Source organism: Mustela erminea, chromosome 12 (genome assembly GCF_009829155.1).
Source record: "Mustela erminea isolate mMusErm1 chromosome 12, mMusErm1.Pri, whole genome shotgun sequence".
Taxonomy (NCBI): domain Eukaryota; kingdom Metazoa; phylum Chordata; class Mammalia; order Carnivora; family Mustelidae; genus Mustela; species Mustela erminea.
Genome location: NC_045625.1, coordinates 762,705 through 779,272, shown reverse-complemented (window position 1 = coordinate 779,272; position 16,568 = coordinate 762,705). Strand labels below are relative to the sequence as shown.

Here is a 16,568-nt window from a genome sequence, read left to right as displayed (position 1 = left end):
CCCGCGGGCCCGCCACCCGGGGGTGGGCCCAGAACCCGCCCCGTCCCTCGGCCCAGCGCTCCGGGGCGGGGCTCCCGCCGACCGCACGTGCAGGGAGGGATGCGCTCGGGCACCGCCGGCCCCCAGCTGGGTGCGGGGACAGACCCGCGGCGGCGGCCTCTAGGAGGCAGGGGGACCGGACGGCACGAGCGCCGCCCTGGGGCAGGCTCAGCCACGGTGCCGCGCGGGAGGCCCACGCGGAAGGGCCGCAGCCGGACCGCGGGCCCGGGAGCCCCGCAGACCCTCCTCGGCGCCGCGGGCCCGCTCCGCACTTCCGCGCGTCCGCGCACAGCGGGCTGCGGGGGTGGCCAGCGTGGCCAGCTCGCCCCGGGGACGGCCCCGGAGAGCCGCCGCCCCGCCTGCCCCGACTCCGCCGCGGCTCACCTAGCTCTGGGCCGGCCCGTCCGGCCGCGACCGGGACTCGAGCCCCGCAGCCGGCGGCGCCGGGCGGCGAGCGGGGCGCAGGCGCGGGCCGGCAAACGTGGAGGGCGTGAGGTCCCGGCGCACGGGAGGTCGTGCGCAGGCGCAGTGGGACGTAAACAGAGGCGCGCGCCGGGGCCGCGAGGGCGGGCGCAGGCGCAGTGGGGCGAGGAGGGCGCGGCGCAGGCGCCTTGGCCGCGCTCGCGATGGGCGGGGTGTGGACGGCGCCGCGATGGCTGCCCGCGGGGGTCGGACCCGCGACGTCCCGGGCCCCGGTCGGAGTCCGGCCTCCTGACGCCGCCAGTGGGCGGGGCCGCCGCCGCCGCCGTCATGTACCCGCCGCCGCCGCCGCCGGCGCCGCATCGGGATTTCGTCTCGGTGACGCTGAGCGCCGGCCGGACCTACGACGGCAGCAAGAGCCGGCGGCGGCGCTCGTGCTGGAGGGTGAGGCGCGGGGCGCGGGGCGCGGGGAGCGGGGCGCGGGGCGCGGGCAGCGGGGCGCCGGGAGCGGGGCGCGGGGAGCGGGGCGCCGGGAGCGGGGCGCGGGGCGCCGGGAGCGGGGCGCGGGGCGCGGGGCGCCGGGAGCGGGGCGCGGGGAGCGGGGCGCCGGGAGCGGGGCGCGGGGCGCGGGGCGCCGGGAGCGGGGCGCGGGGCGCGGGGCGCCGGGAGCGGGCCGGGGCGCGCGGGGCCGGCCTGCCGCCGCCTCTCCGGGGCCGCGGGCTGTGCGGCGTGGGGGCGGCGCGCGGGGCTGGCGGCGGGTGGGCAGGGCCGCGGCCGCGCCGCTCTCAGTGAGGAGCCTCCCTGCCCTGCGTCCCGCAGAAGTGGAAGCAGCTGTCGAGGTTGCAGCGGAACGTGATCCTCTTCCTGCTCACGTTCCTGATGCTCTGCGGGCTCCTGTCCTACGCCAGCGTGGCTGACCAGTGGCGAGGTACCGGCTCCACGAGCGCCCCGCGGGGGTCTGCGTGGGTCCCCGAGGGCCGACGGGCCAGAAGCGGGAGGTGGAGGGGCAGCGCGCTGGCGGCTGTGGGGCTGGCAGGTGGCTGTGCGTTTCCCCGGGTGCGACGGCTTGCTCGGCGTCTGGCTGAGTCCCGGCACCTCCAGGCCCTGGGCCTCGCAGAGAGATGGAGGTCGGGAGGTCGCAGGCCCGGTCCGGACGCGTCCGGGGAACTTGCGCACACGTCTTACCCAGGGTCTGGAAGGGGCCCCCGGGCGGAGACCTGGGGAGCCTGTGGGGAATGCTGGGGAATGTCTCTGGGGGGGCCCTGGCCTGCAGCACGGAGGCTGAGGAGCGGCTGCGGGGCTCAAGGCCGCGGCCTGCTCCCTACGCTTTGTGGTCCCGGGAAGGGAAGAGCTGAAGGCCACGTCCGTGTGGGCGTGGGCCGGCGAAGGACCGGCGCTACCAAGGGCTTTCAGAAAGGCTGGATTTCCTCTGGCGTCGTCGGATTCGTTTCCAGGGGCTTTCCCCGGGGCTCACGCTGTCCTCTCGTGAGGAGTCTCGCCGGTCTCGACGGGCTGCGCCACACGCTCGGAGTCGGCTCGGGGCCGAGTGGGCTGCTGGGGGTAAGACCGCCTCTCTCCTTTAGCGGGGAACGGCCGGTCCGCGGAGGAGTGGAAGAGGAGACCAGCGGACCCGCCCGTCTTGCCAGCTCCGCGGAAAGCAGAGGACCTCCCGGGCCTCTTACCGCAGGTACGTCGGGGGACCTACACGTGGGGTCGTCCCCGGGCTCCGTCCCGCCAGCGTCTGGGAACAGTGTGTGGCGTTTCGGGTAGACGGGGAAGAGTTCTCTCTGTCCCCGTCTGGGTGACGTCTGAGCGTCACGCTCCTTGTGCTGGGCCCGTAGGATGACCCTTGGGGCGGGAAAGAGGAATACTCTCTGCTTCGCTCCTGTGGAACGCCTGCTGGCGCGCCAGGTCCTGGGTCTGCCGGCGAGCAGAACGGACCCGTCCCTTGCCTCGAGGAGCTGCGGGCTGGCGGGGGCAGGCAGGCGAACCTCCTGCGAGGCGAGAGCAGTCGCCGCCGGGAGGGATAAGGCTGGCGCCGGTCCCGGGGTCGGGGAAGCCGCTGGGAGACTCTGCTGGTTCTGGGCAGGGTCAGGAGAGCCGGGCTGGAGTTGGATGAAAGTGCCCAAGGCCCGGGGAGCTGGGCTTGCTCAGGGACTTGAAGCTTCAGCGGGTCTGGACAGGGCAGGGGGCCGGGATCTGTCCAGGCCGGGCCCTGTGGGGCTGCCCTGGGGAGCCGCAGGAGGCCACGCTCCAAACTGTCTCATTCGGGAGCTGTGTGTGAAAAAGCGGGTGTTCTCCCTCGTAGGGAGGGCAGGCGGGCGTTTCTTCTACTCTTTCTGGTCCCTCCCTCGCACCCGGTCTCCGCCCTAACGGTTGGGAAGGCAGAGCCAGCCTGGCGTGTTTCCCCACGGAGAGACACGTTTCCAGAGGTGTGTGGGGAGGTCCGTGATCCAGTCTCTGGTGTCCAGCAGGGGCCTGGACGGTAAGGGGTTAATATGCACACCTCCCCTGGTCCAGGCCTGGGGACTGGGAGCCCCTCGTGGAGGCCACTTGGACTTTGTCTCTTGCTCGGACTCCAGCACTGGTCCCCCAGACCTGGGTCGGCCTCGGTGCTCTGTTTCGGCCAGACCCCCTTCTCCCGGGCACGTCAGTCGTGAACGTCGTCACAGATCCTGTGGACGCTGAGAAGCAGAGGTTTTTCCCGATTCCCAAGGGGCCTTCCTCCCGTCCTCTGGGGGAGGCGCCTCGTCCCGCCCTCTGTCGAGCACTGGCTGCTCCCCGGCCCCAGTGCTCCGTCCCTGGACCCGGCGCCCTGCCCTCGCCACAGCATCCCGAGGGTGAAGCGCAGGAGTCCCGGGGCACGGGCCCGCGGCCGTGTTCTCTCTGCGTCTCCACGCACGGGGCCGTGGTCCTGACCCTCTCTTGCTACCTTTAGGGTCTGTGACAGCCTGGGAGCATCCCGGGCCAAGAGTTCAACCCGCCATCCAGGGCTGCGCCGGCCCGTTGGCACACTTCCATCCCTGTCGGCCAGGGCCGGGAGATGGCGAGTCGGGATCTCCCGGCCAAATCTGCGTGTCGTGATGAGACCCAAAAGGGATTTCCTCCGGGGCCGTGTGCTGCCAGCCGGTTCACACACTCCACGGGGTTGGGCCTGAGCGGGGAGCGTGCCGGCGGGGGGGAAAGGAAAGGCAGCCCACAGGCAGTTGAGCTGTTTTCACGGGTGATTCTTGTTTTTATCTAGAAGCCTCAAAGGCATTTCCGACGGGGACCTCCCAACCTGCAGATTCGAGCCCCCGGTAAAGGCTCCGAGGACAGGAGGCAGGACGACACCAAGTGGAGGGACGAGGCAGTGGGTGACGCGCGTCGGGAAGGAAACCCACGGAGAACGGTGGTCAGGTACGGGGAGCGTCAGAGACGGGGCTGGACGTGCAGAAACGCTGAAGCCCGCGTGTCTGGCGTTTTCTGAAAACCAAAGAGGAGGAGGGTGAGCGCGACGTCTGAGGTACACGTTGCTCTCAGAGCAGGCAGGGTCCAGGGCGGGACCCGGGGCGGGGGGCAGAACCAGCCTTCTGCTCGCCCTGCCCAGAGTGGCGGGCAGCAGGGAGCCCCGCCGGGGGACCGGGACCCGGGGGCGTTTCCGTCTCCGCCCGCAGGCTGGCTGACTGCTCCTCCTTCTCTCCCTGAAGCTGGAGGGGAGCGGTGATTGAGCCGCAGCCGGGCACCGAACTTCCTTCGAGGAAGGCGGAGGCGCCCCCCAGACCTTCCTCCCAGGCCCCCAGGATTCAGAACCAGGCAGGTAAGACCCCACGGGCACCCTGTTGGGCCTCACCTGGACATTCTGACGAGGAGGGCGCGTGGACGCCCAGCGGGGGAGCACCTGCCGTCCCTCCGAGTGCTGGTCCCCCGTGACGCCCGGGCAGGCCGCAGATCTCTTGAGAGCCTGGAGAGGACACGGGGCTCCTTGGCGGCCCATCGCTGCAGCCCCCGGTCGCCCATGTGGGCGAGAGACTCGTTTCCCAGCCTGAGTCTGTGCCACGGGGGTTGGGGGGTGGTGCCTGGGGAACGTGGGGACGCAGCCGCCCCTCTGCGTCTCGGGTCCCAGCAGGTCTGCGCGGTCCGACGCGGTGGCACCGGGGTGGAGGGCCTTCTGGGCGCAGGCGTGTCGGGAGGCCCGTGCAGAGCTGAGGCGGGGCCGCTCACGGCCAGGGCCATGGGCCTGGTGGAGCAGGGGCTCGTGCCAGGTCAGCGAGTCTGGGGCCCAGGCTGTGACCCTCCGGTCCCGATTGCTGTTGCCTCTGAAGGAAGGGGGACGTGTGGGGGACGCCGAGCGATCGTGTGGCTTAGAGGACAGACGGCAGCGCCGCGGGTGTCAACACGGATGGCCTCAGACCACACCCACGTGCGGTGCCGCCATCGACACGCACGGTTGTGTCCACGTGGTGGCTCCGTCACTCGTGCCCCGTCCTCCCCGGTGTGGAGGGCAGAAACCTCGTCTCCCACACGAGTCGCGAGGGCACCCCGGAAAGGCTCCAGGGCGGCCGTGGGTGCACCTGCTGCGCGTTAGGTCGTCCTCGAAAACGCCCGGGGCCGATGAGGTGCGACGGGGCACCGGGGAGACGAGGCGCTCCCGTCCAGGTCGGCAGCCGCCAGCACGCCCGACGCTCCCGAGGCCGAAGGGCACGGCGCAGCCATCGGGCGCTCAGCGTGTGGCCCCCGGGCCCCCGGCAGAGGCACACGGGAGACCACGCTGTCCCGTGCTGGCCCCAGAGGCCTCGCCGCCCTGGCAGCTGCGTCCAGCCGTGAGGACCCGTCCTTGGGCGGCGTCCGCTGCTGCTCCCCCACCCCGTTCCGTGTGGGGCTGCCGAGGGGCCCGGTCTGAACCCGGACCGGCACCGGTCCTGGCGACCTGCTGTCTTTCCTCCAGCCTCCCCGAACGAGCGCCAGAGGGCCGTGATCGACGCCTTCCTCCACGCGTGGGCCGGGTACCGCAAGTTTGCCTGGGGCCACGACGAGCTGAAACCTGTGTCCAGGTCCTTCAGCGAGTGGTTTGGCCTGGGCCTGACGCTGATTGACGCCCTGGACACCATGTGGATCTTGGGCCTGAAAAAAGGTACCCGCTCCTTCCCTCGCTCGCGGCCAAGTTCTCCTGGGGTGACTCTGGGGCGCGCGAGCTGGGGGCGGGGGCCGAAACGCTGCTGTTCCCATCTGGCGCGCGCTCCCTTCTCGTGGGGGCAGGATCGGACGCGCTGGGCATGGGTGGTGGCTTTCCCGCCTGACGTCCGGCGTCCAGGGCCGGTTCCAGCCGGTTCCCCTGTCGCAGCCTGAAGGGGCCCTGTGGCGTTCGGCGGCACGTGATGCCAATGGCTGTCCGCGCCCCACGTCTCTCCCTCACGTGAGATCGGGTGGCCCGGGGATCACGCGTCGTTGGTTATTTCTGAGCTGGGACTTCAGAGGCGTGTTTTAAGTTGTCTGAGGAGGCCCGAGGCTCCCGCCGAATCACTCAACGTGGCCCTCTGTGCCGGGACCGTCTGCAGTCGACGGCCCGTCCTTGCGCGCGCGCGGCCTCCCTTTCTCTGCGCCTGAAGTCCCGGGGGCTCCTCCCCTCTCCCGGGACCGGACATGGCGAGCCTGCGGGGGGCGGGGGAGAGAGACAGACGCGGGAATGCACGGGGCCCCCGGGTGAGAGGTCACGGGGGCGCGCTAGGCCCCGCGACCCGCTCCCCTCCCCACACCGTTTCGTGTCACAGAGTTTGAAGAGGCCAGGAAGTGGGTGTCTAAGAAGCTGCGGTTCCAGAAGGACGTGGACGTCAACCTGTTTGAGAGCACGATCCGCATCCTGGGGGGGCTCCTGAGCGCCTACCACCTGTCCGGGGACGACCTCTTCCTGAAGAAGGCTGTGAGTGTCCCGGCGCCCGCCGGAGGACGGGCCCGAGTGAGCGTGGGCGTGCGAGGGGCTGTCACTCGGCTCCCGGGATCTGGGGCGGGGGGGTGGGGAGGGGTCTGTCCCCAGCGCTCCCGCTCCTGGGCCGGAGTCTTGTTGGCGCACACGCGCGTGAGCGGCGTCGCCCTGCCTGTCGTCCCCACGGCTTGCAGGGACGTTCTCTCGGAGCTCCCCAGGGCCAGCTTGGTTTGGTGGCCACGGAACGTGGAGGCCGCGCGGGGCCAGTAAAGTCCCGTGTCCGTCGCGTGACTGGACAGGAACGGGGGATGGGTTGGCACCGGGGGACGGGGGCGCGTCCGCCGGGCGGCAGGGAAGCTTGATTGCCCGCTGTGCTGCGCGTCAGGAGGACTTTGGGAATCGGCTCATGCCTGCGTTCCAGACGCCCTCCAAGATCCCGTACTCCGACGTGAACATCGGCACCGGGGCCGCCCACCCGCCCCGCTGGACCTCGGACAGCACGGTGGCCGAGGTCACAAGCATTCAGCTGGAGTTCCGGGAGCTCTCGCGCCTCACGGGCAATAAGAAGTTTCAGGTACGGAGGGGCCGCGCCGCCCGGGACGCCCCCTCTCCCTTCCTCTCCCCTTCCCCGCGGTTCGTGGTGGCCGGGGACAGCAGAGGCCGGGGCGTCGCGTCGGCACCTGGGGGCTGAGTCCTCGCCCCGGCCCTGCCCTGCAGCAGGTGTGTGTCCTCGGGGTCCCGGCCGCCCGCCTCGCGCATGCCGCGGGGTCGGGGGCCGTGGCGCCCGCAGGGAGGCGCGTCCAGCCAGGTCGGCCGGAGGCAGGGAGCTGCGCTGGGGCTTTCCTGACCCGCACGCCCGTCCTGGGCCCTTGTTGGCAGCAGGTCCCCGGCCCTGCCTGGCGGAGCCGCTCTCCTCGCCGTGGGGGAGGGGGGCTTCGGGACGCGGCACGGCGTGCCGGCGGTTCTCCCTTTGTTTAGAAACACGGAGCCGTGATTGGGGTGAAATAGTGACTCTCCACTGTCCGTGGCACCGCGTTTCCCCTCCCCCACCGCGCAGCCGTGGGCGAGCTCTGACGCCTGCACGACTTCCTCCCCGTCGGAGTGGGCCGCGGCCGCGAGCCCTGTGCCCCGTGCGTGTGGGGCAGTGGGGGCTCTCGGTTCTGATCGTCCCGCGCGGTGAGGTTCTGCGGCCCGGGCCGCCCGTGTTGGGCTTGGTCCCAAGAGGGACGTTCGCATCCGCGGGGAAGGTGCCCACGGGTTACGTCTGTGTCGTGGCGCGAGTCCCACATGTTCTTCCCGCCCCCAGCGGTACCCCGCCACGTGGACGGGGCCCGAGCCGTCTAGGTCCTGGCCGGCCCCGCCCGTCGGGTTGTGTCCCACGCGGGTGTCGCGAGAGGCGCGCCCCCAGGAGCAGGTTCCCGCCACGCTCGGGCCCGGCTCTTGCGTGGCCGCTGGCGCGTTGTCGGTGGGCCTGCCTCGGGTGGCCGCGGATCTGCTTTCTGGGTGTGGCGTTCTCCGGACACTCGCTGGCCCCATGGGTGTCCTGGGGAGACAGGGGCGCGCGGGGCCCTCCCTGCCTGTCCACAGCGTGGCGGCCGTCCCGTCGGCGGCGCCTAGTCCAGCGGCTCCGCGTGTGTCCTGCTCCTGGGGCGTCAGCCGGGCACGTGCCCGTTGCTGGGTCTCCGTGGTGGCCTGCGACCCTAGAGGACTCTGTGGGTGGGCGTGGGCGCGTGCGTCTGGCGGAGCCCAGCAAATGGCTCCCCGCGTGGGCTCCTGGGCGCGGTGACCGAATGCACGCGAAGCCCGGGAGCAGAGGTGCCGTCGGGGCCCGGCAGGGAGCTCGGAGCAGCCCAGGCGGGCTGGCTCTTGAAGCGTGCGCAGGAGCTCCCCCGGGGCGGCGAGCCGCGAGCCCGGGCGGGAAGCCGACGTGCCTGCCTTCCCTCCAGCCGGCGGGAGCAGCCGGCCGCGCCTGGGCAGGGGGTCATGGGGGCCTGGCCTGCGGTCATTGGACTCGGCCTCCCCATCCCCCGTCCCCGCCGTCTGCAAGATGAGTGGGGCCCTCGGGGCGGCCACACGTGCGGGCACGGACCGGGTTCCCTCGGGGCCTGGGTCCCTCTCAGAAGCCGCTGTGGGCGGCAGCTGGGCAAGGGGCGCCGTAGGCTGGGACGGCGGCCTGCTCCCTCCTCGGCGGGGAGCGGGTCCGTCCCGTGGGGGTGGGGCGAGCAGATGCAGCCCCTCTGTGCAGCCCGCCCGCCCCCTCGCTCACGCCCGCTCTCCCGTCGTCTGCCGCAGGAGGCCGCGGAGGAGGTGACGCGGCGCGTGCACTCGCTGCCGGGGAAGAAGGACGGGCTGGTGCCCATGTTCATCGACACGCACAGCGGCCGCTTCACCCACCCGGGCGTGTTCACCTTGGGCGCCCGGGCCGACAGCTACTACGAGTACCTGCTCAAGCAGTGGGTCCAGGGCGGAAAGCAGGAGCCCCAGTGAGGCCGGGTTCTGCCGCGCGGCGGGGGCGGGCTCCCCGCAGCTCCCCGTGGCTCCCCTCGTCCCGGGGTCCCGGTCGGGCAGCCGCCGTGCCGGCCCGCGCTCGGCCCCTCCGCGAGGAGCGTGGTTCCTCCAGGCACAGCCGTCGTGTCCAGGAGGAGGGGACCTGGCTGGTCGCCGAGGCCCAGGCTCCCCAGCGCCAGGCGGGGCCCGCGGTCGGGGCCTGTCCGAGGGGCCCCTAGCTCACCGGCTGCGCGGTCGAGGAGGCCACCGTGCACACGCCCCCCAGCAGAGGGCGGCCGGGGCCGCCTGGGCTGCACTGTATGGTGTAGGAGGCAGAATCGCCCCCCGGGAGGGAACCGGAACCCCCCGACGATGGAGCCTGGGGCTGACGCCCCCCAGAACCCCCGGGGCTGCGGGCAGAGACCGGGGCGTCACACCGGGATCCGGGGGCTGTGCGGAGGCCGGTCTCGGGCCGTCCCTCGGGGCGCTTGAGGGGAACGCCCCCAGCTCCGGGCCAGCCTGGCGCCGCCTCAGACAGGGCGGGGCTCTGAGCCACTAGGTGTGCTGGGTGGTTCACAGCCACGCGGCCGCTCCTGGGTGCCGGGGCGAGGGGTCGTGCGCCTGGCTGGCCTGAGCTGACGGGGCCTGCCGCCCTGCCCAGGTTACTGGAAGACTACCTGGAAGCCATCGAGGGGATCCGAAGGCACCTGCTGCGCCGGTCTGAGCCCGGAAAGCTCGCCTTCGTGGGGGAGCTCGCCCACGGCCGGTTCAGTGCCAAGATGGTGAGCCTGCGCTCCAGCCGGCCCGGGTGGGCGGGGCTTCAGCCTTCCCCCCGCCCCCCCAGCAGTGTCCTGAGCTGCGAACGATTTGTGAGCCAGGACGTTGCAGAAAGCCCCGAAGTTCTGGCCGTGGGCATGCGCCTGGGTCGTGGCCTGGGCTGGGGTGGGGGCGGCAGGAGGAGCTGAGGGGGACCCAGGGTCTGCGCTGGGTCCCTGGCTGCACCCCCTGGGTCCCGGGCACCGCTTCCCCGACCCCCACCGCTTCCTGGGGACCCTCACTCTCCTGCGGCAGCCCTTCGGTGTCGGTGGGGGAGGGGGGAGACCCGGGTCAGCGTCTGCTCCCCGGGAGGCGGTGTCTTTCCCCCGCCTCTCCACTGCTCGCGTGCAGCGTCGCGTGCTGGGCCTGTACTTGAGTCGCTTGCCCGAGTGGACCCTGAGACGTCCCCGCTCGGGCTCGTTGACTCCTGGGGACACGGGAGGCACCATCCCCGGTGTCACCGCCACCCCCCCCCCGCGGCCACAGACTCCGCCGTGGTGAGGACCCGCTCTGATTTCAGGACCACCTGGTGTGCTTCCTGCCAGGGACGCTGGCTCTGGGCGCCCACCACGGCCTGCCCGCTGACCACATGGAGCTGGCCCGGGCGCTCATGGACACCTGCTACCAGATGAACCGCCAGATGGAGACCGGGCTGAGCCCCGAAATCGTGCACTTTAACCTGTATCCCCAGAACGACCGCAAGGACGTGCAGGTCAAGGTGAGCCGGGGCCGGGCTCTGGGTGTGGGGGCGCCGTCGGGGCCGTGTCTGAGCTCAGCCCGTGTCCCGCCAGCCGGCCGACAGGCACAACCTGCTGCGGCCCGAGACGGTGGAGAGTCTGTTCTACCTGCACCGCCTCACGGGGGACCCCAAGTACCAGGACTGGGGCTGGGAGATACTGCAGAGCTTCAACGCGTACACACGGGTGAGCTGCCTGCCCGCCGCCCCGCCGGCCCCGCCGGCCCCTTGGGGCAGGCTCGCCGTGGCCTCCGGAGTCGGGGGCGCCTGGGGCTCCGGGGCTGGGGTGTCCCTTGGTCCCGTCCCAAGGACCGAGCCCGTGTAGGGAGCCGGCTGTGGCCGCAGCCCGGACGCCGCCGTCTCGGCCCTGTGCAGGTCCCCTCGGGCGGCTACTCCTCCATCAGCAACGTCCAGGATCCCCTCAACCCCCAGCCCAGGGACAAGATGGAGAGCTTCTTTCTGGGGGAGACGCTTAAGTACCTGTATCTGCTCTTCTCGGACGACCCGAGCCTGCTCAGCTTGGACGCCTTCGTGTTCAACACCGAGGCCCACCCCTTGCCCATCTGGGCCCCGCCGGACGGGGCGTGACTGCCCCTCGGCCAGTGTCTCAGACGTTGCACCTCCTTGCTGTGATTCAGGGCTATTCTGTCCACTGGAGGAGCCTCGTTCCTTCTTCCTGTGAATTTTGAATCATGTTTACATTCCGGATACCCAGTCGTCTTCCTGTCAGCCAGTGCCCAGGCTTCATGGTCCCAGGTCACTGGTCATCTCCCCGGGGTGCGCTGGTTCCCCCGACATCGTGGCAGTGACCAGAGCTGAAGGGACAGCCCAACATGTGACTCAGCCAGTGGTCTCAGAGCTTGCGATGTGCCCGGACCCAAGGGTCTGAGGGCATCTGTGACCTCCTCCGAGTCCGGGCACCTGGCAGGCTGTGGCTTTTACTCGTTGGACTCAGGGATCCTCCCCCGGCCCTGAAGGGGCGGGAGGGGCGGGTGGGCGAGTGCGTCCTGCTCCCGGACCACCTGGTAGAATGGACTTTCCGGGCAGCATAAAAGCTTTTTGTTTCCCACGTTGGTCAGTGGATCTCTTTCGCGAGTCGTGTTCGTGTAGAAATGCTGTTGTTTCTTTGGGACGCCTCGGGCCTCCTGCCAGGGCAGTGTTGGTCTCCGTCCCCGAGAGTCCTGCCGTCTTCCGAGCACACGTGATCTGCGTGCGCGGCCAACCCGTCGTCGCACAAGGTGCCGTCGTCAGAGCCGGGGCAGACGGCGTTCGTCAGCTGCTGCGGAAAGACACAGCAAACAGTGGGTGAGGAGGCGCTACCCAGGTGCGTATTTCCTGAACCTTTGCTACAGTTTGTTAACTACAAAGGTTCGTGAAACAGAGCGTGGATATAGGGGGACGGTCAGTCTAGTCAGAGAAGAAGGGGGTGGGTGTCCATAGCCCGCAGCGGCCATTAAAGTTCCGGTTCTCCCTGGAAACATAAAGAAGCAGGTGGAACCATGACCAGCAGTTTCCAGCGACAGCGACACCAGCATCGCAAGGAGAAAACAGTATGGGTCGCTGAACAACACAATTAGGTGCTCGAAACTATCCCTAAGGAAGTTTTGTTTTGAGAATTATTAGAAAAAGACTAAGAACATTTTTAAATGTACTGCACGGAGTCAGAACATGCACGTGGAAGTAAAAGAAACCAGAAATGTGTGCGAAGCCTGAGCATGTGCCTAAGAAGTTACGTAAAGGAGTAGAGTCTCAGATTGAAGCGTGCAAGCGCGAGATTCATGAGTGCAGGTCAGTGCCGACGGGATCGTGCAAAGGCCCAGGGGTAGGACTAGAGCCACACAATGGGCGGATGGGGAGAAAAGCACAAAAAGCAGTGGACAGAGCCCGGTGACCTCCAGGGTCCCATCCAAGTGGGTGCACACGTGCACCACTGGAGGTCGCAGCAGAGAGAAAGGGGCATGAGAATATTTGAGAAATTGCGGAAAGTTTCCTGAATTTGATGTCAGAAGATGCAGATGTACAAACGCAAGAGCTCAGTGACTTCCTTGTAGAATCCGTTCAGAGACGTGCGGCAGAGACCGTGTCGAAAGACAGAATCCTGCGCATCAGGAAAAGCCATGTGTCATGCCCAAGACGTCCTCAGGTCAACAGCCGTTTTCTCCCCAAAGTGACGGGAGGGCCTGGGTACCTCTGTTTGTTACGTGTCCAACTCGTGCTTTTTGCTCAGGCTGCGATCGTACTGAGTTGTGGGATCGAGTCCCAGGCTGGGCCCCCTGCTCGGCAGGGGGTCTCCTTGAGATTCTCGTCCCCAGCCCCTCTGCCCCGTCACGGGCGCTCGCTCGCTCTCAAATCTTAAAAAAAAAAAAAAAAGGCCATAAGTTTGTGGAATGACCTACTTTGATGAAAGAAAAGCTTTCAACCAAAGGTTCTGTATACAGCAAAATTGACTCTCAAAACGTGGGAGAATTTAAGATCTTCCCAGAGCAAAGCCGAGGCCCTCGTGTCCAGTCAGCCTGGCGTGCGCGATGCGGTCGTGGGAGCCGTCAGATGGGAGCGGAAGGGCCCTCGGGAGGGAGGCAGGAGGGGGTCTGTCAAAGACCGCCGTGGGGGGTCCAAAAGCCAGGGTCGGGTTCTGTTTGCAAGTCCAGTCTTCAACGCCGCAGCGACACACGTCCAGTAGCGACACGTGTACACTCTGGGCCGCGGTGTATGACGGCAGCCACCCGAAGGGGTCGTGGGAGCCGCTCCAAGGTCGGGGGGGGGTGAGTGTGTGGAGTTGGCGTCTGCTGGGAGGACTGCGCCGCCAGCCGGGGCTGCTCCTGCCTCTCCACCCCGGCGAACACGCGGCGGCAGGCCGGGAAGGAAGTCGAGCCCGCGAGGAGCCCAGAGAACTCGCCAGAGCAGCGGGCGGGCGGCAGCCTAGCCGCAGTCGGGTCCCCGCTCTTCTGAGCTGCGTGGGGAGCACTCCCCAGGCTCTGCCGGAGGTCAGGACGCAAAACCAGTATTCCTGTGTTTCTAAAAATTGTGAAAAAATAGTATCTTTGAGCCACAGTGGAACGAAGCTGGAAGTCCGAGGACAAATAAGAGAGAAAACGGGCAAATTCATAGATCTGTGGAAATTAACACGCTCAGTGGGTCGGAGAGGACACAGAAGGGAAATTTTCAGAATTCTGAGATCCATGAGAGCGAAGGCACTAAATATAGGATTTATGGGAGGCAGAAAAAGTCACGCTCAAATACAAGTTTGTAGTTCTGAATGCCCGCACGTGGGAGAGGGAAGACACTGGGTTCCCGGCTGGCTCGGTCGATGAGACACGAGCCTCCTGCTGTCAGGGTCATGAGTTCAGGCCTCACGTTGGGTGTAGAACTTCCTTAAAAAATAGTAAAGGAAGAAAGATCTCAGATGAATGCCAAGCTGTGCACCTTGAGGAGCTGGGAAACAGGAAGCCAACAGCCGAGCGCGGGACAGAGGGGTCGGACCGGGAGACAGCACAGTCCCCAAACCGGAAGTCGGTTCTTTGAAAACATCGGCGAAATTGATGAATCTTTAAGGTGACGACAAAAAGCAGGCAGGCAGGTAACTAAAACCAGAGTCGTAAGCAGGGGCGTTCCCAGTGACCTTACAGAAATGGCAAAGGCTGGAAGACACTGTGACAAAAAGTCGTACGCCGACAGGTTGGGTAATCTTTAGGACGGACAGACGAACTCAGTCAGCTCAAGCGAGACAGAGGAAGCGTCAACAGACTGAGAACACGCAGACCGAAGCAGTCGTTGACGGAGGGAAGCCGCGTCGGCCTCACCGGACCTTCGAAGAGTCGGGGCGCGGCTGGTGCACCTCCTGGCGTGTGAGACCCTTGATCTCGGGGGTTACAAATTTGAGCCCCACGCTGGGTGTAGAGACTACTTTAAAAATCTTTTCAAAAGTAATGTTTTGAAGAATTCGCACCAATCTTTCTCAGACTTTTCCAGGATATTGGGAGGAGGGCGCACTCGAACGGGTTCTGTGAGGCCCATATTACCTTGATACCAAAACCAGATACATTTCGGTAAAAGAAGACTATGAACCCCAAACACGGGACCGCGCTTGGTTCCCCAGATGCGTGGGCTTTGGATGGAGGATCAAGACCCAGCTTTGGCCCCCATGACGTTGGGAGGAGGGTTTCTGGACCCCCAGACGTACCCGCGTGGTCAGGGCCACTGGGCGTGGCTGGACAGTCAAAGGGAATCCGCATGCACCTGTCTGGGTCTTCCGGTGCCACCCCAGGCATGGAGGCGCTGCCCGGAGGGTTTGGAGGGAGAACATGGTAAGCCTGCGGTTGGGGTATTAGTGTTGGAGCCTGGGCTTGGAGGAGGGCGTGGGAGCAGGACCAGCCTGAGGAGAAGCTGCCATCCAGGGGGAAGGAGCTGCGAGTCCTCGTGTCTTGTCCTGGCCTCTACCCTCCAGAGACCACGAAGACCCTGCACGGGCACCTCTCTACTCAACACAGGACAGGCAGCCCTGGGTGCGGGCACGAGGACACAGGAACAGGGACACGGGGATACGGGGACACGGGAGATTGGGGACACACAGACAGGATGGGGACACAGAGACCGAGGGGTAGGGACAGGGGGACAGGGGGGCACAGGGCCGGGGACACGAGGGTAAGCACAGAGGGACCGGACACGGGGACACGGGGACACAGGGGCGGGGACATGGGACGGGGACACAGGGGCTGGGACATGGGACGGGGACGCAGGGACTAGGACATGGGACGGGGACGCAGAGACGGGAAGGGGGGCACAGGGGTGGGCACAGAGGGACAGGGGGACGAGGGCACAGGGTTGGGCACAGAGGGCGAGGGACACGGGGACATGAGGAACACAAGGGTACGGGAACAGAGACACAGGGTCGGGGACACAGGGACACGGGGACAGAGGGGCACGGGCTTGTGGGGACACAGGGCCACAAGGATGGGGACACGGGGACACAGGGATAGGGGCACTGACAGGACATGGGAATAGGGGCGGGGGGGCAGGGACACAGGGACATACAAGCGGGGACAGGGACTCTGCAGGGATTGTGGTGTGGCACTTGGTGACCATGGGGGACCACACCCATGGGGTGGTGTGACACGATGGACAGTCATTGTCACCATGCTGGTTGTCACAGTGACAGTCCTGCGACAGCATGAGGTCCCCACTGCTCAGTCCGGACCTGTCCTGGGGGCCTAGGTTCCCAGGCCACAGCCCGAGGTCAGGACCCCAGCCCAGGCCTGTCCCAGCACCAGACAGGGCGGGCCCAGGCGGAGACGAGGTCATGCTGGCCGGGGACAGTGTGGGAGCGGGCGGGGTGACTCCCCTTCCCTCTGCAGCCTGGGGCACGGGTGGTTCTGGTTCCTGGCCCCTCCCCCGGGTCCAGGCCCGTCTGCTGGGGGAGAGGCGGCCCCTCCCGGGCCCCAGTCTGACGGAGGAGCCCCGGGAGGTGTTCCTGGATTGCCGGTGGCTCTCGGTCGCAGCCTGAAGAACGGGAGGAGGCCAGACCGTGGTCGGCGGCCGAGCAAGGTTCACTGAGTGGCCGAGGACAAAGGCCTGTGGGTTTGCTGGCCCGTGAGCCCGTCATCCCTTCAGCTTCCGGTCGCCTCTGGGGGGTGGGCGGGGGGCCGGAGGGCTCCTCCCCCGGTGGGCGTAGAACCCTCTTCAGGGTGGTTTGTACTCAGGTCCAGGCCCGTGTCCCTGCCGGCCTGTCCTTCATCGGCAGCCGGTGGGGGGGCGGGGGTGTGAGAGGACCCCTAGGTCCTAGCGGGGACCTGGAGCCCCTGCCCCCAACACCGGGCGCTCAGCAGCCACATGGCTACGTGCCCAAGCACCTGCCCGCGTGGCCGCGCCCCTGCCACAGCCCCGGGCCCCTTGCTCAGGCTGCTGGCCTTCTGCCCCAGGCCCCTTCTTCCCGCTGCCACCCACCTTCCCAGGACTCCCGCTCCTCTCCCCAGGGCGCCCACACGGCCCTCGAGTCAGCCCTGTGGGGGAGGCGCCGGGAGGAGCAGCCGGGCCGGCCGCTGCCTCCCTGCGGCTCACCCTGCGCTGGAGCCCTGGGCGGTGGCCCCTGGAGGGTGAGTTGGGGGGTGCAGAGCACACGTCCCCTGTCCCGGCACCAGGCCCTCGAGCCCTCTCCTGCTTCCCACGTCCCCA

The 16,568-nt window shown here is 68.0% G+C and overlaps 2 protein-coding genes across 7 annotated transcripts; one reads left to right on the top strand and one right to left on the bottom strand.

The window, feature by feature from the left end:
* The first annotated feature begins 651 nt into the window (after positions 1-651).
* Positions 652-11,469, top strand: LOC116569825 (endoplasmic reticulum mannosyl-oligosaccharide 1,2-alpha-mannosidase-like). 2 transcript variants are annotated; one of them, XM_032306157.1, is made up of 13 exons: positions 652-903; positions 1,279-1,387; positions 2,043-2,146; positions 3,704-3,858; positions 4,149-4,258; positions 5,387-5,572; positions 6,210-6,358; positions 6,747-6,935; positions 8,654-8,844; positions 9,510-9,630; positions 10,185-10,382; positions 10,456-10,587; positions 10,776-11,469. In XM_032306157.1, the coding sequence occupies exons 1-13, from the start codon at positions 790-792 to the stop codon at positions 10,986-10,988; spliced, it is 1,971 nt and encodes a 656-aa protein (XP_032162048.1). In that variant the 5' UTR covers positions 652-789; the 3' UTR covers positions 10,989-11,469. The 2 variants fall into 2 exon arrangements, with proteins under 2 accessions (XP_032162048.1, XP_032162047.1); XM_032306156.1 differs by having other exon boundaries at positions 677-903; positions 6,783-6,935.
* Positions 5,766-16,424, bottom strand: LOC116569833 (vegetative cell wall protein gp1-like). 5 transcript variants are annotated; one of them, XM_032306181.1, is made up of 2 exons: positions 14,581-16,424; positions 5,766-6,090 (listed from the first exon to the last, which is right to left on the bottom strand). In XM_032306181.1, exon 1 carries the CDS (start codon positions 15,696-15,698, stop codon positions 14,616-14,618), a length of 1,083 nt encoding a protein of 360 aa, XP_032162072.1. In that variant the 5' UTR covers positions 15,699-16,424; the 3' UTR covers positions 5,766-6,090; positions 14,581-14,615. The 5 variants fall into 5 exon arrangements, with proteins under 5 accessions (XP_032162072.1, XP_032162071.1, XP_032162073.1 ...); XM_032306180.1 differs by lacking the exon at positions 5,766-6,090 and adding an exon at positions 11,124-11,679; XM_032306182.1 differs by lacking the exon at positions 5,766-6,090 and adding an exon at positions 11,124-11,676.
* Positions 16,425-16,568: the final 144 nt, after the last annotated feature.